Source organism: Aythya ferina (genome assembly GCF_964211825.1).
Source record: "Aythya ferina genome assembly, chromosome: 17".
Classification (NCBI taxonomy): Eukaryota; Metazoa; Chordata; class Aves; order Anseriformes; family Anatidae; genus Aythya; species Aythya ferina.
This window is the reverse complement of record NC_140316.1, coordinates 8,031,822-8,055,625: the sequence shown is the minus strand read 5'-3', so window position 1 is coordinate 8,055,625 and position 23,804 is coordinate 8,031,822. Positions and strand designations below refer to the sequence as shown.

Below are 23,804 nucleotides of genomic sequence, written 5' to 3'. Positions count from 1 at the left end.
GTTCCTTGTTTTGCCCTTTTTAGCAAGCGACCTGTCCTTCCGAAGAAGCTGAGAAGCAGAAGGCCTAAAGAGGAGCTTCTTGGTCCTTGAGCTCCCTGCCCGTCAGGTCCCCTCCCTGCCCCGTGCAGAGAGGGGCAGCTCGGTGGCTGCTCCTGCAAGCTCTCGCTCCCTGCTGGTCCCACCAGGCCTGCCTGCGGTGGTGAGAGGTGCAGAGCCATCAGAGTCCGCGTGATTGTGCATTATGGAGGGGCAGGTGTCTGACATTTCAGTGCTGTGGCGCGAGCTGCTTTGTGGCTCTCTGGAGACCCTGAGGCAGGCAGAGTGCTGCAGACGAGGCCCTTCGGTTTCCCTTCGGTTTCCCCGGTTGCCTGGTGACAGGCTGGCCAGCCGGGTCACCCGCTGTCCCCTGGGGAAGATTTCTGCAGGAGATTTCTGTTTTCACATGCAGAGGCTGAGCAGAGCCCTGAGAGCCCTCGCGGTACCTTCCGAGGAGCTGCCTTCCCGTGCTGCTGTGCTGAGCGCTCCTGGCTGGCGGCAGGGAGAAGGATTTGGCCCAGGTAGGGTCAGCTTCAGTCCTGGTGAGCTTTACCTCGTGCTGGCTGGATCTCACAAGTGTTCTTTTCACCTGGTGCTGCTGCTCCTCCCTGCACCTGACTTTCCTAGGGGTTGTTCTTGGGTTTGTTCTGCAGCAGCTCAGCCTTTCTTTGAGCTGAGAGTGGTCGGCAGCATTTGAGCAGAGCCTTCCTGCTCTGCTGGGCCCAGCAGCTGAAGCCTTTGTTTCTCCCTAACCCTCGAGCCGCGATACGAGCAGGGCTCAGATACGAGCAGGGCTCACGGGTCCTGAAACGGGAGCTAGGGGAGGTGTCACCGTGCTCGTATCTGCAGCAGTGGCACTGAGCCTTCTGATAGCATTCATCGCTGCTCTGGGCCTGGCCATAATTCTGAGGGAGCTAAAAAGCAAGCTGTTGAACCTTAATTAGCTTCTCTGCAATTACACGAGTGCTAACAGCCAGGGTTTGGGAGAAGTGAGTCCCTGCCATGCTGGAAGGAAAAGGCAAGTTTTAGAGAGCAGATCTTAAGAACAAACCCTAGGATGAAAAGGCTTGAGCTTGTCTGCTTCATCTTCCAGCTGCTGTTAAAATCCAGGTGCTTACAGAAGCCTTCAGCACGAGCTCCGTGTTGTTTAGTGACGGTGCCTGCAAAGATCTCCCTGGTGTTTTTTGGGTTACTCTAACTGGAGCACAGAGACATGTAGATCTTTATCAGTTTGAGAAGCATAAACTGCCCTACTTTGTTAAGCAAAGAACCTGGCTTTGAAAGCAGGCTCCTCTGTGAGGAGGTGTTCTCCTCCAGGCCTTTTAGGTTGCCTTTTTTTTTTTTTTTTTTTTTTTTTTTTGAGCATCCTCAAAGCAAGGAATCACTCAGCTTCTTGTGGCTTACCCAGTAATCTCCACAGCTTGCACAGCATGAGAGAAGGGGTGTGTGTGGAGGTGTCCAAGTCTTCTAGGGTGGCTTCTGCCTGCCTCTCCCGGCATCCAGGGCACCTCCTTGGTGCCACCAGCACCCTGAGGCGAAGCTGTGCAGGGTTTGGTCTGTTGCCTTCTAGTTTCTCAGTTCAGATGAATTTGTCTCATTTGAATAAGAATAGGGAGGAGAAATAGTTCAGTCTTGGCTTCGGTTTAGTCGTTTTGGCTCTGATTTTTGCGTTTTTGTCACTGCAGCAAAGCTGATGCTAGCTCTCTGGGTGACTGGGGCATTCCTGCCCCCGTGATGGTGCTGTGAGCAGTTTTCTTTGTCCCCCCTGCCAGGTTTGACTTGGGAGGAGCCTTCAAACAAAGCCCGTAGGTACCCAGGAGGGCGCAGGATAACCCGTCAGCACCTCGCTGGGAGCGGTGTGCTCAGGCTGGCTGCCCTCATCATCTGCCTGGCACCTGCAAGGCGGCCAGATGGGTGGAAGGAGGTACCTGGCTCTTAAAGTAGGCATTTGTGTTGGCTGTGAGCTTCCAGCGCGGGTGTTTGAGGGAATATCCGAGGCAGTGTTTAGCTGAAGCCAGTTAGAGATGAGCCTGGCCGTGCTTTGTTGCCTCCAGCCAGCAGCAGGCGGCTGAAGTGCAAGTCCCTGGGTCAGGACAGAGCCCGGCTCAGTGCTTGGAGCACTTGTGTAGAGAGGGGCAGGTAGGGCAATGTGAATAAAGCTTCCCTTCAGTAAAGGGGAGGCAACGCTGTCGGTCATGTTCTGAGCCTGGATCCAGCCTCAGGGCAGTGCTGCTTTAATTTCCCCTTCATCAGCCCCTGCGTTCCCCCCCAGGCGTGCAGGGGCGCAGCTGGCAGTTGTCTCACAGTCTGTGCTCTCAGCTTCCATGTCTTTAGGCCAAGCCATTGTCCACGTCTGTGTGTGAGGCTGAAACAACAGCTCTGACCCTTCTGAGTATCCCAGGTGGCAGGGAGCAGAAAGCCAAATGAATTCCCGTCTTTTTGGTGCCTTTGTGTCGGGCTTTGAATAAAAGTCCATTTGAAGAAGCTTCTCTTTTTAAGGAGCTTCTGAGTTTTTGTGTTGTGTTTTTTTTTGTTTTGTTTTGTTTGTTTTATCCCCCCAAGGGACAGGCGTTCCCTGCCCCTGTGATCAGCTGGGGACTGTCTCACTGTCCCTTGGTGCCAGCTCCGGAGGTCACAGCTGAAGCACAGAACTGCAAGCGAGTATCTTTGGTGCCAGCCCTTGGGGCCAGTGGGAAAAAAACAAAAACATTGCAGGGAACAGAAGAACTGGAAGGGCTCCTTCAGGTCTGGTCTCCCCCAGGCATCTCCTGAAGGCAGGACGGAGAATTGCAGACAGCCTGGTGCCTGCGTGTCTGTGCAGCTGGGAGCAGGGTGAGTCACAGCTGGGTCCTGGTAGTCGTGGGCTGTGTAGGGCTGCTGTGTGCTGAGCGTGGCTGGGGGTCCTGCTCCCAAAACTCGCCTGCCGAGGGCTTCCCCTGCACCGTTGGAGTCTGAACAGGGAGCAGGAACCTGTGCTTTGTCCTTTGGTCTTCCTTTAAGTTGAAATTGCAACAGCCAGGGAGATGTGTTGGTGTTGGAAGCCGGGGCTGAACAGGCCTTTTGTTGATGCAGGAGGAGGGGAGAGGAGCAGCAGAGCAGCTTCAGCCCTTGATGTGAGCCAGGTTCTGAGCAGCTGCAAAGTACCGAGTGTTTCAGGCTCTGTTTGGTGCCTAAATGTGGGAGAGCTCTGTCTGCTCCGTGCTCTTATGTGGTAGGGAAGGAAATATCCTTGCTGAGAGTCCAAGGGAAATGGGACCTGGGCCAGCGCTGAGCTAATTTACCTACTGGCGCTTCTGCATCTCCGCAACAAATGCCAAAGTCTAATACAATTCAAGGATGCTTTTTTTAACGTCAGCCTGGTTGCACCAGTCTGGCTTCACTGGCTGGTCCCATGCAGGCTCGGCCGAGGGTTCTCAGCGGCACAAACAACGCTGGGCTGGGGCTGCGAAGGCTCAGACGAGGTTGTGTGGAAGAGGCCTCCCGTGCTGCAGCCCTGCTCCACGTGCTGGCCCAGCGGGGCTGGGGCACGTGCATCACCCTGGATCTGAAGGGATTCGTCCCAGGAGCGTCGTAGCAAGCACGTGGGAATGGTGCTGGGCTGGGTGGGAGAGGTGAAAGCAGGTCCATGTCTTCCGGGACTCTGGCTTGCTCAGAGTTTATTGCTGTATATTAAATACTATTTTTGGAGATTGGGGGGAAGGTGCGGGAGGGGGAGGGATGTGGCAGCGCTGTCCCTTCGCTGATCAGTGGGACGCTACTGCAGGTTATTGATAGGTTTTGATTTTTTTTCCCAAAAAGTGCTTTATTTAAAAATAAAAAAAAAAAAAAAAAAGGAAAAAAAAAACGAACAGAAGTGCTTTCCTCCCTCCTAGAAACAGTGCTGGCTGATTAGAAAATGTGAATAATCTTTTGCAAACATCAAAGGTCTCTGCTAAAGAGTTTGTGCGATGGAGGTTTCAAGGCAAGGGGCAAAGTACGGCTTGAACCAGTTTAACTGGGGCGAGTGCGTCTCGGAAACACGAGATCCCTGCCCCGGAGTTGTTTGTAGTCGCATGCAGGGAGGATGTGCTCGCCTGTCCTACCGCGGCCGTTTGTCACACAGTAACAGCTCTTGGCTCCAATGCTGGAGCGAAACATCATCCGGAAACTCTCTGAATTTGGACTGCTGTTTTGGGGCTTTCACAGGCATTCAGGGCTTTCCCACTCTGAAACCAGCCTGCTCGGTGAAGCGGCCCTGGAGAAAGGAAGAGCAGAGGCAGGATCTGCTCCTCGTGCCGGAAAGCAGTGGCCAGGACGGTGAGCTGCCGGCCTGGTTCAGCGGTAACGTTGGGGTGCTGTGGGTGTAGCATCCTTAATGTTGGAAGCTGGCCCCGTGGCCTGTGCCCGTGGCATCGAGGGCACGTCGCAAACTACTCGAAGCTGTAGGTCTGAGCTGTCTGTAAAGGCTGAAGCAGCGTGGGGAGGGATCCCCACCTGCGCTTGTCACCAGTACAAAGGATTTTGGAGGAGGATTTTTTTATTTTACTGTCCATTGCTTTGTGTTATAACAACTTGCAGTGACATTTTTTTTTTTAGTTTGTTTTGCAGCAAGCTTGGGCCCTGGGTGAAAAGCACAGATGTCTATTTCTGATTGCATTGGCTTTGCAGAGACTTGTTTTGGGGAAAAGATGGGTGTGGGGGTGGGTTATTTTATTTTTGGTACACGGTAGCTGTTTTATTTTTTAATTTCCCCAGGATGTTTGGTTGAGGGAACGTTCTGAAATCTACTGTCTGGCAGTTTTAACCAGCAGTGTGCTAGAGGAAAATAAACAGAATTATATTGTCACTTGGACGAGGTGGTTGGTTTTCTGTCACGCTGGGGAAAGGGGGGACCCTGCCCCCCAGCACCGCTGCAGCCCTGAGCCTGCAGCTGAGCCCCTGTCCCTGCTGCTCCTCGTCCCACACCGCCCTGCTGCCACCTCCCCGGCTGGTCGGGGCGATGGAGCACGACCTGCACTGCACAACATCCTCCCGACAGCACTGCTGCTGCCCTCCTCGCCCCTTGTTCACCTCAGGAGTGCCAGAGATGCCATCTGCCTGTGAGCTGCCCCAGTCTTGGCTTGAGATGATGGCAGGCAGAAGGGGCTGTAGGTGGAGCAGAGGGAACGTGGCACGTTCCTGCCCTGGGTGCCCGATCCCAGCTGCTCTGGGGCACGAGGGACGTTGGTCCTGTGCCTTTTCTGAGGCACTGCCTGTGGCTGGGAGGGACTGAACCCACCTCAGCCAGGAGGATTTGGGAGCACCAACATGGGCAGGCTCCAGAAAGAGCACTTTGTTGGCAATAGCTGCTTACGAGCAGCAGCAGCAGCCACCAGTACCTGCTGCTCTAAGCATGTTTCCAGTCACCCCACACGCATTCAGCGTTGGGCTCTGTGGGCTTGGTGTCCCCCCTGCCCCGCAGCCTTGGCACACAGCACAGTGCGTGCTGCTGCTTCCTAGAAGGAGCAGGGCTCCCCAGAGGACAGAGGCCTCCTGTTCCCTGTAATTAACCCGCAGCCCTGCGGGATTCGGGCCCTGATTCTATTAACGAGATGTGGCTTCCCTCACGGCGAGGCCTGGGAGCCGCTTTGTGGGGGCTGGCTTGTGGTGCTGCTGGCCCTGTGCCAGGGAACCGGGGCCGTGCTGCCTGCTTGGTGGCTTTATTTTCCCACTCGGTTGGGTTTTATTTCCCCAGATAATTTTTATTTCCCTAGGTAACTCCAGGCTTTTCCGTGAGGCATGCCCCACTGCCATCCGGTTGCTGTGCGCAGCCCCGGGATGGAGGGGCTCCCAGCACAGGGGCAGGCACCCCGAGCCGGGCCGTACCGGGCCGAGGCCGCCCAGCAGGTGGGAAACCGGGACCGGGGAACCGGGACTGGGGCCGGGACTGCCTGGGGCGGGTACACGGTGCCAAACGGCGGCGAGGCGGGGGTTACACACAGCCCCACTCGGTCTCCCCTCCCGGTCGAGCACGCGGCGGGCCCTGCTTAGCTTCACGCCCCCTCGGCGTTGCTAGGCAGCGCCCGCGCCCTCTGACCCGCGCAGCACCGCCCGCCGCTCCCATAGCTACCGCGGGCGGCGGCGGCCATCTTGGCGGCGGCGGCGGGGCGATGAGCGGCTCCAAGGCGAGGGCGGCGGCGGCGGCGGGGCCGGAGAAGAAGCCGCCGCCGGGCACCGGGGGAGCCCTCAGCCGCCTGCGGGGCCGCCGAGGCTCGGGGGACGCGGCGACGCGGCCGGGGGCGCCGTGGACTGAATCCGAGCTGCTGGCGCTGGAGACCGTCCGGCCCGAGCACGTCCTGGGGCTGTGCCGGGTGACGGAGAGTGAGTGAGGGCTGAGGGGGCTGCGGGCGCTGAGGGGGCTGAGGGGCAGCGCTCTGGGCCCCCCTCACGCCGCTCCGTGCCCCTCAGGCTCGGTGCCGCTGCCATCTGGGGACCGGGGGTGCCGGGGCTGCGTTGCCCGCGGCTCTCTTACAACTTTCAGAAAGTTGTGTGGGTTTTTTTTGTTGGTTTTGTTCTGGGATGCCGCTCTCTGCCGTTCTCTCCGGATTCCTTTCTTGCTCTGCTCCCTGGCACCTAGCGTGCTTTTGTTTCTTCTAGCCTCAGTTTTGTCCTGCTTGCCTGAAGCTTCTGAAAAGCAATTTGCAGTATGTATCTTAAGAGGCTAGTTAAAAAGAAAAAAAAAGAAAAACAAGGAACACAGATTCCTTTACTAGTTACTCAGAGATCATTTGAAATGCTACTATGTGTTTTCTCTTTATTCTAGATTATTTATGCAAACCTGAGGACAACATTTACAACATCGACTTCACCAGGTTCAAGATCCGAGACCTCGAGACTGGAACAGTGCTGTTTGAAATTGCAAAGCCTTCTGCTTCAGGTATGTTATCCTAACATTGCAAAGAGGCTAGAGGGATTCGGGAACTGAGAAGCTGCAGTGCAGGGCTCATGCTAAGCAGAAAGGGCTTTCAGTATCCCTGGTGTTTAAATCCCTTTGCTTTACCTCAACACTGAGTTTTCCTCTGCTGTGGAGTTTCCTAGCTTTGCCATAAAAATGTGATTGTAGTGTGATGGAGGAAATATTATCAGCTGCGAATCTTCCCTTCTTGGCTGGGCAGGGCACAGAGTTTCTTACATGTGTTTTGGCAATTACTAGGGGGGATATCCTGTGAGATTGAGGGCGGTTTTAGCTCCGGAACCACCAAGGCTGAGCCAGCTGTCTTATCAGATCTTCTCTGTAGTTCTTAATGCTAGTGTGCGTCTCAAACCGTTTGTTAAATACCTTCACGTTCAATGCCTAAGTACTAGCAAGGCTGTCCTGATATTCCTGCTAGCCGGTATTACTTTACATGCATGCTGTTGGCAGAGTAACTCTGAGCTGGTGCATTTTCTAGAGCAAGACGATGACGATGAAGATGACAACAGTGAACTTGACGCTAGTGCAGGCCGCTTTGTTCGTTACCAGTTCACCCCAGCGTTTCTTCGTCTTCGGACTGTCGGTGCAACGTGAGTAAGAGTTCATAGAGGGGAGAATGAGATGTTTATACAGTGTCACTGGCGGTTTGTAACTAGAGTCAAAGGCTAGAGAGAACCCTTCTTGCACTTAGAATATCTAAGCATCTCTTCCTGGAACAATCTGTTGGATTTTTGTGTAGTCTTGGGTCAAAGGCTCTTCTCAGTAGGAAGAGAGGAAGGTTCTCTTAGCTGTTTTTTTTCCTACTTTTGGCTTACAGAGTGGAATTTACAGTGGGAGAAAAGCCAGTGTCAAACTTTCGAATGATCGAGAGACATTACTTCCGAGATCGCTTGCTGAAGAACTTTGACTTTGATTTTGGCTTCTGCATCCCCAGTAGCAGGAACACATGCGAACACATCTATGAGTTCCCTCAGCTCTCAGAAGATCTTAGTAAGTACCTCCCTCTCCATACTGAGCTGTTTTGTTTTTGTATGCATATATGCTCATTTTTTCCCTCTTGTTTTCTCTCTGCTTGTGCAGAGTTGTGACTGGGATGAAGGGACAGGGATAGGTAGATACGCGTTCCTCATTTAGGCTGTGTTTAATCCTGAGTCACACGTTTATGCTGCAAATTCTCCACCTTTGGAATGAAAGCCTAAGACAACCTGTACTGTCAAGTCACAGACTGCAAGAACTGGTCAGTTACAGGGCTTCTGTGCCTAATGCCTAACAGAATAGTCCAGAAGGTAAGGAAGCCTTGAAGAAGGGTTCTCCCAGTAGTCAGACGGCTGTTTTCAGCGCTTGCGTGTTACAGGTTGAGCCTCCAGCTTTGGAACAGATCTGGCTTTTCTCTGAGAGGTGTGTTTTTGAGCCGCCCAAATCTCTGCAAATACACATTGTGCGGGGTATGTTTGACCTCAGGGGGTGGATAGAGCAGGGGCGTGTGGCGTGGGCCCTTCTGTGGCTGCGGGAGGAGGCGCAGTGTTTGCACCTCCTCTGTGTACACATGGGGAGTGCAGCCCCTTGCTTTTATTTGCAGATTGCAGCCTCTCTGCCTACAGACGATGATTGCTGCTTGCCTTAGCGGAGGCTCTGACAGTTTCCATGCCTTGTGAGAGATTACTCCACCCCTGTTTGTTTGCTTTTGGCAGTGCTTGTCCTGTGAATAGGAAGGGCAGGCCGGAGCCTTTGAAGCGTGCCCAGCAGAGTGGTTTGCTTCTCTTCCTTGGGTAGGGCAGAGCATCAGCCTGGTAAATCCAGCAGAGCGGCAGGGCCCTTTTTATTCTGACTTCGTGCTGCCCACTGGAGTGTGGCAGGCTGTTGAATGTAATTGAGCTTTCTCTTTCACAGTCCGCCTGATGGTTGAAAATCCATACGAGACCCGCTCAGACAGCTTTTACTTTGTGGACAACAAGCTGATAATGCACAACAAGGCCGATTACGCGTACAATGGAGGACAGTAACCGTGTGTGTCCGTGGATGCCGTGCTGCCGTTACCATTCCAGATGTCCAGGACCAGACTGGAGTTGTCGTCTCATGCAACAAGACTTCTCGTCAAACCTTTTTTCCTTGCGTGAGGGTGAACACACGAAGCAACGAAGACAGCTCCCAAAAGTAAAGGAACTCTCCCTGCAATGCTTCACTATCCACCATTCTTAACATATCCAGCCTCTGTCATTCTCCATTTCTGGATACCTTCTGGTACCCTGGTTAGGTTATGGATCAGAGGCACTGTTAGAAAACTATTGCTGTTACAGTTTTTATAGCTTAGGTTGCACTTTTAGTGCTTCTGATGTTTCACCTATTGGGTGACTACCCTCTTTCAAGAGGTCAGATTATTCGGGTAAGCTATTTCTTAGCAGGACAATTTGCCCCCTTCGGGTACCACTGACACCTGAAGAGCAGATCTCTTCTACACTTGGATAGATCATCTCTTCCGTGCATAGTGGTTTAGTTTGTAGCGTGGCTGAGGTTGCTTTTTAGGGTGCATCCCGATATTCTCCAGTGGGAAAGATAAAATAAGAGACTAATTCAGCTTCTGAGTGATGCAGGAATCTTCTTTCTGTCTCCAGGGGTCTGAGCAGCCCCCTGGGAATGGCTCGATCTGTATTTTACCAGAGATGTCACTAGGGAGAAGAGATGAGGGGAAAAAGAGGCTTTATCCAGTTTGGTCATTGAGTCAGTCTGACAGCATTTCTGTCTGAGCTTTTGCAAGCAAATTGCTGAATTTTGGAGCTCAAGGGTCAACCTTAGAGCTGAATTTAATCTCGGTATATTTATCGTTCCTCTTGATTCCCCTTGTGTAGGATTTTTAGCTCTTGCTACAGAATGTATTGGTTTTGGACCAATGGCACACTGTCAGTCTAGCTGGGGTGCAGGGGAGGTGTCGGTTTAGTGGGGCTTAGAGGAGAAAGGGAGAATGGGGAAAATCACTTAGGAAGCAAAGCTTCCTAGGCTTCAATCTCTGGATACTTTAAAACCTTTTAAACCTGAATATCGGAGGTGCTGGAAGGAGGGATGGTGCTGTTACCATTTGCTTTGTTTCAGCTGAGGTGCTAGCAGCTAAAAAACCCAGGTCAAATTATTCAGTGTTACAGAGGGGGATCTTTAATGACCAAAACGTGAGAACTGACATTCTCTTTGTAATTGTCGGAGTTCCCATCACTGCTTTGCCTACTTGGCTGCTTATTTATATTTGAGGAAGTCTCCTGCTGAGTTAGCGACTGCCAGACCAGAGGGTGTCTTCACAGCAGCGTTTGGGATCTGGCGATAGGAAGTAGCAGAGAGCTCTGCCTTCCCAGCAGCTGCGCTGGTGCCCAGCTCCTGACCATGCAGAACCCCAGCGAGCAGAACCCTTCTCTGCTTGCTTGGTTCAAGTCTGGCGGTTCTGGGCTGGTCAGCCCTGCCTGCTGTGCGGGGGAGTTAAACTGTGTCTGGGCTAGAGACACTTGCTGGTGTTAGTCCTACTCGTTCCCTGGGATAGCTGAAACCTAACCCCTTGGCAGATGCAGTCAGATACCTGCTGTATTAAGGCTGATTTGCATAGGTTGTGTGTGAGCAGGATTAATTGGGGCGGGCATCACAGCGTGTTCGTGCGTAAACAGCACTAGGAAGCCGCTGCCTTTCCCTCACAGATTAATGATGGGAGCCTTGGCGTAGGGGATCAGCGAGCAGCAGCGTAAGCAGTGAGAGTATGTGGGGGGGCAGTCACGAAAGAATCTCCAGCTCTTGGGAAGGATTTTTAATTACGATTAACCACAACAAATGACCTGTTCTGGGTGGAGCATTAATCATGAGCAACCACAACAAATGCCTTGGGAATGTGGAGGGGTGAGGTCTGCGTGGCTGAAAGATGAAGAACAGTTGTGCTGCCATCGCTCCCCGCCAGCATCTCCAAAGGCACCGAGGGGATCTTGGTTAGTTATTTCAGGGTTAGTACAGGTGGAGCTCGAGGTGCCTCCTGCAGCAGCCCTTTGGGCAGCCTCATGTCACGCTGTTGAGATGGGAAACTTTTGTTCTGCTGGAAGAATGTTTGCAGAGCTGCCCAGAGGTGTGCTTTCCACCCCAAAGCATTCGAAGCTGCTCAGGTAGGGTCAGAGAAGGCCGCTAGCTGTTCCCAGGGCGTTTTAGCATATTGAGCTGAATTTTTATGTAGTATAAATCCAGGTGCCTTTCAACGTTCCTTTTATCTCGTTTTCTGTATGAAGCGAACTGTTTTTCTTATGGGTGTGACGTTTCCTGCCTGCTTTCCGTGTCCCCGAGTACAGATACTTAGGGGAAGGCAGACCGGAGCGAGCAGCAGCAGTCACTGCACGGGTGAGTGCCGACGGGTGCGAGCTGCGGGCGGCTGCGGGCGGCTCTGCGGGGCCGGGAGCGTTGCTCGGGCCGCGGCTGCCATCTGGCCGCTGCCTTGCGAAGTGCCGCGGGCCAGCCTGAGCACCCTGCTGGTACGTACAGCGTGGGCGCTTGGAGGAAAGCTGATTCCTGTCTTAAGCAGTCATTACCTCAGCCGTGATGAGAAAAAAGCACCGAGGCAGCGGCTTTCCCACTGGTGAATGTATCATCTACTCAGCAATAAGGGAAGGAAAGCTGGAGGAGAACCAGGAGGCTTGCAGGCAGCGCTGGCATCCCTCAGTTTCTAGCTGGATGCTTGCTTTGCCGGATCAGAAGGTCTTTGCCCAAAAAGCATGCTGCAGAAATAAGGCCCTACAAGAGGGCAACCCAGCACTGAAAAAGTTGATTGTAATCCAAAAGGTCAGGGACTTCTGCACTCATCCCTGAGGCGGGGTGATGTCCTTGGTGAAGTGATCTAACAGATCTAACAGCAGCTTCCTTCGGTTCCGTGCGCTCTGATGCTGTAACGATGGAGCAAAGCTGCTCACGCCCGTGAGCTAGGAAGGGATTCTGCTGGCATCTCCCCCTTGTCAGGCGAACGGCCCCAGCTGGGCACTGACAGCAGGGGAAATGCTTTAGTGCAAGGTGGAGGTTGAGCACGAGGACAGGAACCTGCACAGGCAGCTTCACAGGTCCCTTGTGCTGAGCTGGAAGAGGGCTGGGATCGTGCTGTGCGCTAACAAAGGGACCAACCCCACACATCCTGAATCTTTCCAGTGTTTGTCCTCTTAGGACCAGGACCTCTTTTACCTCTTTTTCACACTTCTGAAGTGAGTGCTTTGGACTCATGCCAGCGAACTTCCTGGACAGCTGTTTGGGGACTGACTGAGGAATACATGTCCACGTCGTAAACCGTGAAGGAAGGCGTCCCTGGTCCCGGGCTGGGCGCTGCTGTCCCTGTCCCCTGCTTTCTCTGGGAACCGCCTTCCTCTGCGTGCTCTCCTTGGGATTTTCGAGGCTCCTCACTGCCGGGGAGCACCGGCAGCAGCCTGCCCTCCATGCTCGAGGACGTTCACCTGCTTGCCTGAGGGCTGGGGACGAATAAAGTGGTTTCGAGCTAGAGGTGACTGCGGGAGGTGGCGGTGTCGCGGCGGTGCTGGCCGGGGGCGCTGAGCGCCCAGCTCGGGTCCCTGCCCGCGCCCTGCGCCGCTGCGGGTGCCCGGTGCTGCCCGCGGGGGGCGGGGCCATGCGGGGGGCGGGGCCGTGGCGCTGTGGGGGCGGGGTGTCTCTCACAGCCGGCCCCGCCCTCGGCACGTGGCGCATGCGCGGTGCGCGCTGCCCTGAGGCACGGCGGCGGCCATGGCTGCGGCGCTGTCCCGGGCCCTGCCCCTGGCCCTGGCGCTGTCCCGCGGCGCGCCCCGGGGTGAGGGCGGGGGCGGGGAGGGGCCGTGGGGGGGGCACCGGGACCGCGGGGGAGGGGGTGCGGGGCCCTTCGGGCCCGGGGGGGTCGGGCCCGGGCCGTGCGGCGCCGCCCGGGGCCGGTCCGTGTCGGGGTGACCCCGGGGCCGCCGTCGCCGCCGTCCTGACGCCTGCCCCGCCCGCAGCGCGGCTGCACACCGTGTACCAGAGCGCGGAGCTGCCGCAGACGCACCTGATGCTGCGCCAGACCTGCCGCGACTTCGCCGAGAAGGAGCTGATGCCGCTGGCGGCCCAGCTGGACAGGGAGCACCGCTTCCCCGCGCAGCAGGTGCGTGGTTACCGGCAGCGCCGCCGCCCGTGTCGGTGCCGGGCCCTCAGGGACCCTCCGGGCTCTTTAAGTTCCCTGAGTGACTGCCCCGGGGGCTGTAACAGCACCGACTTCTCAAGGCATTGAAACTCTTATTGCACGCACATAACCTGAACGTGGTCTGCAGCGAGGAGCCCCAGGAGAGCTGGGCACGGTTCTGGCTGTGTGAAGGTCGGGAGGCAGCTGATGGGCACCCCCAGGGCTGTGAGGAAGTGGAGGCGCTGCTCAGGCCTTGTGCAAATCACTGCAGCCAGTCTGTGCCGTGGGGAGCAGGCTGCTGCACCGGTGTCATTGTGGTGAAATACTAAGCCCAAGAAAAATAAACAGTTACACCATTAGCCAAAAGGCTCCAAGCAAGCAGTGTCAGAGGCATGCAAGTTTTGTTATATTCCTTTTATTCTATTCCTTCTATTACATTCCTCCTTCCTATTCAGGAGTAAGGAAGATAGCCAGGAAAGGCACACCTGTTCTAAGGAAGAAACAGCTTCTGTCTTACTTCACTGCTCTTACCCGAGATTTTTACATTTGATTGTTGAATATTTTCACATGAATGTGTAGGGGAAAACTTAAATTGTAAACAATATTTATTAATGCAAAGCAATATGCATAGAACTATTCATCCTCTGGATTTGAAGTGAAGGATGAGTGTTTTGGGTGTCTGTACAGGGCAGAAAAACGTTAAAATTCACAGGTTGTATTAAAGCAGGCAGAGCCTGGTAATACACTTGCTTCCGCAACACCAAAAGCTTGGGCTAAATTTGTTATATTGCATTTTAAATATAAAAATAGAGGACAGCTTGTTTTTTTCCCTTGTATATTGCCAGGTATTAATAAGAGATGTAGAGCAAGGCAGTGCTCTGAATTAAGCTGGGGTCCAGCTGAGGAAGGTGGGGTATAATTTGAAGGTTGGAATAATTTGGAACGTGACCAGCCATTAAATTCTCAGGAAAGCAAGACCTGGCTCTAATGGGAATGAAAAATTGCCTCCTTGCGGTGTTCTGTGGGTCACTCATTCTGTAAAATTCTTTCCTTGTGCGCTCCTAGGCTGAAGCACAGCAGACTGGAAGGTAAAGTTCTGACATTTTTATCAGCTAGATTTCCCATGCAGGGCTTCCAACCCACAGGGGCAGTGTGAGGGGAGAACAGTGGGAGGCTGAGGAAGTTCTGGTGAGGGTGTAGCTGCCTGTCTCACCTTGAGAGGGCTCCCTCCTTTGAGCAGGAGCTCATCCCAGCCAGCAGTGACCACGTACAGCTCTTGTCGAAGCCACTGGGGTCACCTACCAGTTTGCTCAGCCACATTCCCATTTCACCAGGAGTCAGGCACATCTTCACCTGTGTGCAGCCCTGCCATGAGCTGTCCTGTATCACTGTGTGTCTGCATGATGTGTGTGCTGGGACGCTGGGGGAGCAGAGCGCCCTACTGCTCCATTCCCCGTGCAGGTGAAGAAGATGGGGGACTTGGGGCTGCTGGCTATGGACGTGCCGGAGGAGTACAAAGGCGCAGGCCTGGACTACCTGGCCTATTCCATCGCGGTGGAGGAGATCAGCAGGGGCTGCGCGTCCACGGGCGTCATCGTCAGTGTCAACAACGTAAGTGCCTTGGGGCTGCGCCGGGGGGACAGGCCTGAACCGAGCCCAACACCAGGGTGGTGGTAGGAGAGGGGCGTACGGGAGAAACGGGAGAAATGGGAGCTGTTCCTGGGGTGGGTTCTGGTGTGCTGGGGAGCACTGAGGTATTCAGGGGTTTGTGGGTTGCTCGTGCCTTCAGCAGGCATTAACTCAGCTCTCCGTTCTCAAAGTCTCTGTATTTAGGGCCAATACTCAAGTTTGGTTCTGAGGAACAGAAGCACCAGTGGATCGCTCCCTTCACCAGCGGGGAGAAAATCGGATGTTTTGCTCTCAGTGAGCCAGGTGATGTGACTGTTCCCGTTCAGTTGCAAAGGGCACAGGGTAACCTGTTTTCCTTAGTTGGGTTTAGAACAGACTTCAGATCTGTCAAACTAACAGTTTGCAGACAGCTGGGTTATAGCGCTTCATTTAAATGAAGTCTCAGCGCCCAAGGTACGCGTGGCACCATGTGGCCCGTGCTGAAAAGTTTCATCCCTTCTGTGCCAGCAGAGCCCTGGAGATGGCAGCTCTGCCACTGACTTTTCCCCTTCCTGTGTGGAGCCACTGTGGGAGGGACGGTGGTGACAGTGGTGACACCACGCAGCTCCAGGTGGTGCCACAAGCTGACAGCAGGGCTGCAGGCAGGCACTGGCTTTGCACCATCAGCTGCCGCTGACCTCCTGAATGGTTTTTGTGCTGCTTTGCGCAGGAAATGGCAGCGATGCGGGAGCAGCAACCACAGTGGCACGCCTGGATGGTGACGAGTGGGTCCTGAACGGCACCAAGGCCTGGATCACCAATGCCTGGGACGCCTCGGCCGCCGTGGTGTTTGCTACTACAGATAAAGCCCTGAAGCACAGGGTGTGTTCCGCGAGTCGGGAAAAGGAGTGGGAGTAAAGGAAGTGACGGGAGCACCGCTCTGAAGGAGCTCTGGGGGGACCATGCGGGGTATTTCAAGCTGTGCAGGCGTTGCAGAGCAGGGCTGATGTGTGCGGGCTTTATTGTTCTACCTCAGCCCTCTCCTTCTTTCTGGTCGCACGGCTCCTGTGAAAAGCATCTGCAGGAAGCCTGCTGGCACCCAGGTGGGTGGGAAGTTGTCACCATTCCTAGGAGTCTGGCTCCTGTTGCAGGGCATTAGCGCGTTCCTCGTTCCCATGCCAACCCCGGGGCTGTCGCTGGGGAAGAAGGAAGACAAGCTGGGCATCCGCGCCTCTTCCACAGCCAACCTGATCTTCGAGGACTGTCGGATACCCAAGGCCAACCTGCTGGGGCAGCTGGGAATGGGCTTCAAAATCGCCATGGTAAGAGGCGGCTCAGCGCTGCAGCTGTGGCCGTGTGACGCAGTAGTTCCCCAGCTGGCCATTTCCAAATCCATTTTCAGACTTAGGATAACGTTGGTGAGAGCTGCCAGTGTGAGCTGTAGTATTAGTGCAGAGCCCCTTCTGGGCAGCACGTGAGACCACGGTCACAGAGCTTGGTGAATGACAGCGTTTTTTTCATAGACCCAGTGTGGCAGTTCTCTGGTTGAGGGATGATGCTGAGGCATGGTGTGAGCAGGAACGGTTTTATTTTATTTTTTTTTTCATCTCCCAATGTTCTAGCCTTCCATTTTGTACCTGTAGATTGAGGGAAAACCTTGCATTTTCCCTAAACACTTTGGCCAAGGAGAGCTGTCCTGGGTCATCTCTAAAGGTGGATGAAATCAGATAGGGCGCATGCGCGTGTCTGTGTGCGTGTGTCAGTGTGTACCATTTGATCAGTCATGACCTGATTTAACACATACTTTGTCTTGCTCAGCAAACTCTGGATGCAGGCCGGATTGGCATCGCCTCCCAGGCGCTGGGAATAGCGCAGGCAGCCCTGGACTGTGCGGTGGATTATGCTGAGAAGAGGACGGCGTTTGGGTCGCCCATCACCAAGCTGCAGGCCATCCAGGTACGCGCTTGCCTGCCCCGTCAGGTGCACATGTTGCTGGGGTTGGCAGAAAGGTGCACGTCGGCACTGGGACTTGGCTCCAGGGGCACAGTGTGCACTCAGCACTGACTGGGGCACGCGAGGTAATTGTTTATGTTTTCAAACAGTTAGACTCTTAGGGTGGAGCCGCTCCTTTTCCAGCGGTATTGGCCTCAGAGGTGGGACACTCGGGTGTATGTGCTCGTGCAGTCAGAGGCAGCCACCTCGGCCAAAGGCAGTGTTTGTCGTTGCAGTTTAAGCTAGCAGATATGGCTGTGGCCTTGGAGGGGGCGCGCTTGCTGACCTGGAGAGCTGCGATGCTGAAAGACAATGGGAAGCCCTTCACGAAGGTACTGACACCCTTCTGTCTGTCTAGCAGCGACAGCTCTGGGCACAGGCAGGAGGCAAGAAACCCCTGTGACGTACGGCAGTGCTGCGCTCAGCTCATGCCCAGCCCCTGCTGCTGGTGTTTAACCACCAAGTGGGTTCAATGTCCAAATGGGGCTTTCCTTCTTTGTGATCGCTGCATCCTCAGTGATGTTTTCCTTCCCCAAAGGAAGCGGCAATGGCCAAGCTGGCGGCATCAGAGGCTGCAACAAGCATCGCTCATCAGGTAACTACACAGCATGCTGGAAGCCGGGTTGTGGTACTTCCCCGTTTCACACAGCAAGCTGAGGAAAGTTCCTAGGGAAAGGGGGGGGAGTGGAATTTAATCTTTGCTAGAATATATCTTATAAAAAAAAAAAAGAGTTGACCATGGAAGAACTAACAAATACCCCTGAAGTAGTTTGTTTGCTGCCTGGGATGTCGATATTGCTGTTACAACCAGCTCTAATCCTGTTTACTCGGCAATTGTAATTCCCCTGTGTGCCCCCTCCAGGTACGCACGCAGTACGATTAACTCTTTTTATGGCGGCTGTGGAGAACAAAGTCCTGGGACTGACCTGCTGCCTTTGTAACCTGCTACCTTCGTTTCAGGCCATCCAGATCTTGGGTGGGATGGGTTATGTGACAGAGATGCCTGCAGAACGTCACTACCGCGATGCTCGTATCACTGAGATCTACGAGGGGACCAGCGAGATCCAAAGACTGGTGATAGCAGGTCAACTGCTGAAGGCTTACCGTGGCTGAAGAATGTCAGAGCACGACGGTGCCCCAAAATGCCTCCTAGCGGTGCACAACAGCGATCCAGTCTTGTGAACGAGGACAATGATGGAAGTTTTCCTCACCAGTGATTAACTGCCCTTCTTTTTGAAATGTGCTGATTCTTCTTCGGACAAAGTATGGTGCATGGACCATACTTAGGTTTGTAAGCAATGGCCTGAATGCAGGAGGGAGGAGGCACCCTGTGGGTGTAGGTGAGCACAGGCCTTTTCCTAGCAGAGCATTTTTCTGTGGTAGCACAGCGAGTGACCCTGCTGTGCAGTAAAGTCAGCTGCCTTCTTGTGCACTTCCCTGTGGCTTCCTTTGTGAGGCTTTGTCACGAGCACTATGTGATATTCAGTGCCACGGTTTGAGGCACAGGGATGTGCCCCCTGTGCTGTCCCAAGCTGCAGGTTACGCTGCCTTGGCTGCTGGATTCAGGAATTTCAGGTGTGGGCTGCTCTGTGGTGGGCTCCCTGTGCAGCACAGGCCATACCAAGAAGTGCAGCAGCAGCAGCAGCAGCGCACTGCTCCCCACTGGCAGCAGCAGTGGAGCTAGAGGGGAGGCCACAGGTACTGCCTGCACACAAAGGGCTCTGACACAGGCTGTGATGCTGCGTGTGGATGGAAAAACAAAGGTAAGGAAAATGAAAACCCATCTTGCACAACACAGCCCCCACCCTGCTTGCTCAGGCCATTATGGATGTAGTTGTAAAAGCAAAGGATAGAAAAGCTGCAATAGCTGAGACACTGAGAATAAATGTCCCCCAAACTGCTTTTATTACACGAACAACTATCTTAACAGGAAAGAAAGTGCACGAAGTGGCAGTAACAGCCTTTAGTCTATAATGTATTTTGGGCAACAACTAGGAAATGCGCAGGTGATACAGAAAACGTTACCAGGAAGTTTTTGCAGTAGCACATATCCTCAACCACTTATCCTTGGCCAAAAAAAAACTTATAGACAATGAAACAGCCAAACAAGAAGCTCTAAAATCAGGAAAAGAGGGCCAGGATTAAGACTACAACCTGTGTGGCCCACACCCTTGTCCAAACAATGCGTACACTAGATGTAAATGGTTATGTTCCTGGGGTGTCATTTGTGTAATTTGTGTGGCAAATTAAAAAAAAAGGCCAAAAACCAGCACAATTCTATTACATAAAAGAGAACACAGAAGACAAATAAAACCTGATTTTTTTAAAGCACCTCTACTCCACACTTTGTTTTTTAGTTCAAAGGTGAGTTCATGTAGAGTAGTTTCTTCCAGTCCCACGAGCTCGAGGCGTAAACCACCCTGGCCTGCCCACACCACTTACACCACTTGGAGCTGCAGGGGGTGTCTGCTCGTGCACAGGTCCCCGTAACACAAATACCTCTGCTGGGCACTAGAGGGCAATGGCACGTTGGGGCAAAGCGTCACATTTCTCCTTGCTGGTCTCACAGACCCAACAATTACCAGAAACAGCCAGGCAGTGATTTCAGCTGTGTTGTAAATTATGAAAGGCTTCTAGCCATGAGACACTCCTCTGGCTTGCTTTCTGCCTGTACCACTGGAAGGCTTGTTTGCATGGCTGTGGAGGGGCAAGAGATTATTTACACAAGACTTTTTCTCCTCTGCTGCAGCAGGTGCTGCAGGTCTGGCTGCTGCAAGAAAGGGAAGACGTTGGGACCGCACCATGACTGTTCAGTGCTGGACTTCTCTGGTCTCAGCCACTGAGGTCCAGCTGCAGCTGCAGTGAACCAGAACAGTCACTCTTAGGGCACACCTGCTGCTGTTTTCCCTCTCATCTCGCTGCTTCTCTTAGATCTGCTTTCCCACACCTTCATTGCTTTCAGCCTGTGCCTCTTCCCCCTCACGCCCCCTCACTTAACCCCATTAAATGACTGCTGCTTCTCTTCGGAGCAGAGCGGAGCTGCCCCGCACGCTCACAAAGCGGGAGTCCAGCTGTGAGCATCTCAGCCAACAGCACCCTGCTAAAAACTACAAACGGATGCACCAGCATCCCGTGTGGCCCTTCTGCAGAGAACGCAGGGGCAGCATCAAGTAATTGCCTGCTCCTGGGGAGCCCTGCTGCTGCACCTGTGCCCACAGCCCACCTTTGGGAACTTGCTGAGAGTGTGCTGCGTGCCTGTTAACAAGCTGCCTGCTGGCTCTGACATCAGCGCGACAGCTGACCTAGCCAACATATTAACTGAGGCTACCAGCTGCAGAGTTGATGCCAATTTGCTGAGTGCTGCACCTCTGCCATAGTCTGTAATCAAATTACATTGCACAGCATTGAATTACAGCAAGGGTGCAGCTGGTCAAAAATCACTGGTCTAGGTACAGCATGACAATCAGCTTCAGGAGCCTAGGAATGTGCTCAGAGCCTCTTACAGAGTTCCCTTTTGCTATTACTAACACAAAAAAAAACCACCATGCTGCAAGGGTGCAAAGTCTTTCAAACAAAAGCTTTTCCAATACCTTCCTTGCTGCCAGATTCAGGCAGGGATCTGTAACCTGTCTCAGAGCACTGTTCTCAGCAATATTTTGGGTTAAACAGCACAGTCACACACAAAGACCTCCACAGAGCTCCCAGAGCAAAGAGCTGGCTTTTTCCTGAGCAGGATGCTGAGATCTGACTCCTCTCTGCTGCTGTCAGGTAATTTTGGCTTTAACACATGAACGTCTGTTCCTCGGGGCTGTTACAGAAGAGAACTGCTGAGAGAGCAAAACACAAACAAGTTTTGCAGCATTAAATAGAGAGCTCTTACAAAGAGCCACCCCCAGACAGAGTGCTCCCCTGGTAAGTGTGGGCAGGGCCAGGCTCCCTTTCAGGAAAGGCTCTATTTCAGGTTGAAGCTGAACGTTTTTGTCAGTTTACAAACTGGGCAAAGGTTGCAAAGTTAAGGCACCAAGATGTGAAAATCAGGTCACATGAAAGTTAAGAGTGGGAAAAAAAAGGCACAGCTGCACTTTTCAAGGACACTTTTGCCCCCAAATGGTCTAAACATACATTAGATCGGTTACAACAGACTGCAGGGAATGAAGCAGGAGAAACCTTGGAAGTGTTTCCATCTGGAGGTAAACTCACCAGTTCAAGACCAGTTTCCAGGGCAAGAGGACTGATCACACGATGGCAGCAGGTCTATTTGGCATTTCCTGCTCCAGCAGTTCCTGTGGAGCCCTAACAAATCCTTCAGCAGAAGAAACACAGTTCCAGGACTGGGGAGCTGCTTTCCCCTCACCCACCAGTTAGAATTGACACACTTCATACCACATATATGTGGCTCACAATCCCTTCATGAGTTCTCAGCAGACTAAAGGAGAAGACGAGCTGTTCTGGGCTGTCACAGCTGAGCACACACAGGGGAGAAGCACAGATATCTTCCTGGGGAGCGCAGGCGTTAGCCACATCCTTCCTGGCCCGGCCTTGCCGCTCGGTGTGGCACCGAGGAGCTGCCGGAGCCTGGAGCCCTCTCTGACTTCTCCATTCCTACCAGCACAGGGATGGGGCTCACCTCTGTCAGCTTCACACCTCTTAGACACAAACCCAAGCAATGCCCTCAGTCTTCCGTGTTTAAGCAGTGTATGAAAGGTTTTGCTGGGGCTCAGCTGAAGTTAGCACAGTATTGCTTTCACACCAGAACACTTTTCTCCTCTACTGGTCTTTTCTGTCAGCTTTACTGTTAAGAAAAATAGGACAAATGATTTTGCTTTTAAATTAGATTTTGTTCTGCCTAACTGGAGAGCCTTCATAAAATAGCACAGACAACGTAGTCACACATTCTGGTTTTGTTAGTGATCACGGATGGCTTAAAAAATAACAAATGTGAAAGACAGGCTGAAGTTAAAAGGCAAAATACTTGTAAGAATAACAAGAATAAATGGAACCGAGATAAGAAAATCTGGCAGTGTTACAACTTGAATGAAAATGCAGCTTACTGCTGTTTAGCTAAATATTAATAACAAATTCTACACGTTCACTACTTGTACAAAAAGAAAAATACCTGGGAGCTGCGCATGCACTTCCCCCTCCAACGGGGGTCAACCCTAAGCTGGGGAAGCCACCCAACAGTCAGTTTGTGTTTCCTCATTGCTTCAGTGACTCCTTCCCCTTCTCTCTGAGAACACACCGTACCTCCACGCTCAAGACAGGAAACATTCATCTCCACAAACGGCTTCTGTGTGAGGCGATGGAAACCACAGCGCTGGCACCCCGATGTGCTCCTCAGCCTGTGCAGGCAGCGCCGTGCAATATTGCAGAGGTCCGGGCACGGATTCGAGGCTTCACAGGTTGTACCTGCTGGGCCAACACAGACAGAATTAGCAGCCTGTATTGTAAAAGTATAGAAGTGCTGTAAAATACTTCATCTGCACTGGCTGGCAAAACAGTCCCAGGTCTTTTCTGAACTCAGAATCTTTTTCTAGACTAAGGGTGTGACCTTAGGGGAAACTTCAAGAGACGAACAGTGACATTTCTAAGCTGACTGTTCCTAAAGGCACAGCAGAAAAACAGCTCCAGAACTTTTAACAGCTTTGCATTTCACAATTCTGGTCCCTGTCCTAACTTTGCTATAAACACGCACGCGTCAATCACTTTTTATTGCCAGTATCCTTTTAACCTCCTACATAAAAGCTTTTGTTAGTCGAATACTTTCTAAAATATTTCTTCTGACAACTTTTCACAAGAAAGAGCAGATGGCTGGAGATTACAATGCACGAATTTGTATCAAGTATTTAATGAAGGAGTGTAACAAAATGTAAAACCAAGAAGGCAGGAACAGGACCCAACAGGGACAGGGAATCTAGGCCCTAGAGCGCCCTCAGAAAGCCAAAGGACCCAGCACTTTGTACAGTTTCATCCTTGATCTGAGAAAATGTGCAGTTGGCCACGCTGAAGAAACAAGGCCAGAAGGTACGTGTGTCTGCTCAGGGTGCCAGCAGCTACGTGCTGAGGTAGGAACCTGTTCTAATCCGCCCCAAAAGTTGAGGTGTTGTTGACAGGAGAGCTGTAGGACAAAGTTTTACAGCTTTAACTTAAATAAATAACAGGAGAATGTTTTTGTGCCTCTGCAAATATAACAGCTTTGCATTTAGAACAGTCATGCCTCAGTTAACCCCTCCAAAGCACCAAATCCTTTTCCTACCAGCGGTAGGCTGCTGTTCCACGCTGAAGGGGCAGCAAGCATCTGTCAGTTCAGTTTTGCTCACCTGGCAGCTGCAGGTGTCCACCTGGGAAGCCAGGGGCTCATTTCAGAGCAGCAGATACCACCTGTAGGTTCAGAAACAAACGGCTGCGTTTACAACCCAACTGGTTGTAAAGAGAAAGTGGCTTGCAATCTTGGTGCAAGTCAGATTTACACAGTGTCACAGGGCAATACAGCTTAAAAGAGGAAGGCCAAGACTCTTCTGGAAAGCTAGATTAATTCTCATTAAGCATTTGTCACTTGACACTTCTAGAACTTTCTCCAGAATGCCTTTTAAGTGTAGAAAATGTAGAAAGTGTAGAAAACTCACAGGCATGCTTCCTGGAACGGACTAGAAAATGCCATCGCAAAACCAGAGAAAGACCGCTTATTTTAATTCTAAAGGCAGGAAGATGCTCCCAAGAAACAGCAAGCACTTGAGATGTGCATTGCTACCAGTTGGATACTGGATCTAGAAATGTTATCCCACTGCTTGCTACCACTAAAAAAAAAGTGTTTTTTCTTTCTGAACACCCTTATCAATATTTTGTTCAATTTAAGATTGAGGTGTGCAGATAAAAAAACAACACCCTCCTTTTGGCCCAAGCTGACTGCAAGTCCGGGCTCTTACACCTGCTATTAACTGTAAATGCAAAGTTTTAATTTAAAAAGATTTACTTCAACAAAACTGAGCTGATGATGAAATGTTTTCAACTGACTTAAAGATAGGAATTGGGGGAAAAAATAAAAACACAACATCCCCCCTGCCACCCACTCACTTGAAAACCTTAGAGCCCCCCCAC

The 23,804-nt window shown here is 52.5% G+C and overlaps 2 protein-coding genes across 12 annotated transcripts in view; one reads left to right on the top strand and one right to left on the bottom strand.

The window, feature by feature from the left end:
* Nucleotides 1-6,147: 6,147 nt before the first annotated feature.
* On the top strand, nt 6,148-18,138 carry ACADS (acyl-CoA dehydrogenase short chain). 2 transcript variants are annotated; one of them, XM_084539051.1, is made up of 13 exons: nt 6,148-6,375; nt 6,818-6,931; nt 7,446-7,557; nt 7,785-7,957; nt 12,946-13,088; nt 14,568-14,717; nt 14,927-15,038; nt 15,445-15,596; nt 15,866-16,036; nt 16,533-16,670; nt 16,943-17,038; nt 17,245-17,301; nt 17,667-18,138. In XM_084539051.1, the coding sequence occupies exons 1-13, from the start codon at nt 6,165-6,167 to the stop codon at nt 17,817-17,819; spliced, it is 1,782 nt and encodes a 593-aa protein (XP_084395177.1). In that variant the 5' UTR covers nt 6,148-6,164; the 3' UTR covers nt 17,820-18,138. The 2 variants fall into 2 exon arrangements, with proteins under 2 accessions (XP_084395177.1, XP_084395176.1); XM_084539050.1 differs by lacking the exons at nt 6,148-6,375; nt 6,818-6,931; nt 7,446-7,557; nt 7,785-7,957 and adding an exon at nt 12,647-12,764.
* Nucleotides 18,139-19,271: 1,133 nt separating this feature from the next.
* SPPL3 (signal peptide peptidase like 3) overlaps nt 19,272-23,804 on the bottom strand; it is a 62,917-nt gene continuing 58,384 nt past the window's right edge. For 3 of the 10 annotated variants that reach the window (XM_084539052.1, XM_084539054.1, XM_084539053.1), the window contains 2 exons: nt 23,027-23,087; nt 19,272-22,115 (listed from right to left, as the gene is read on the bottom strand). The gene's annotated coding sequence lies outside the window, so the exon portion shown is untranslated. Of the gene's footprint in view, nt 22,119-22,962; nt 23,088-23,804 lie in introns of all 10 variants that reach the window. The other 7 variants (XM_084539057.1, XM_084539059.1, XM_084539060.1 and 4 more) reach the window with 6 other exon arrangements.

Coding starts and splice junctions, on each gene's coding strand:
- ACADS (XM_084539051.1), top strand. CDS start 6,165: ATGAGCGGCTCCAAGGCGAGGGCGGCGGCGGCGGCGGGGCCGGAGAAG. Junction 7,958..12,945: donor TCAGCTCTCAGAAGATCTTA/GTAAGTACCTCC, acceptor CCCCGCCCGCAG/CGCGGCTGCACACCGTGTAC. Junction 15,039..15,444: donor TTTTGCTCTCAGTGAGCCAG/GTGATGTGACTG, acceptor TGCTTTGCGCAG/GAAATGGCAGCGATGCGGGA.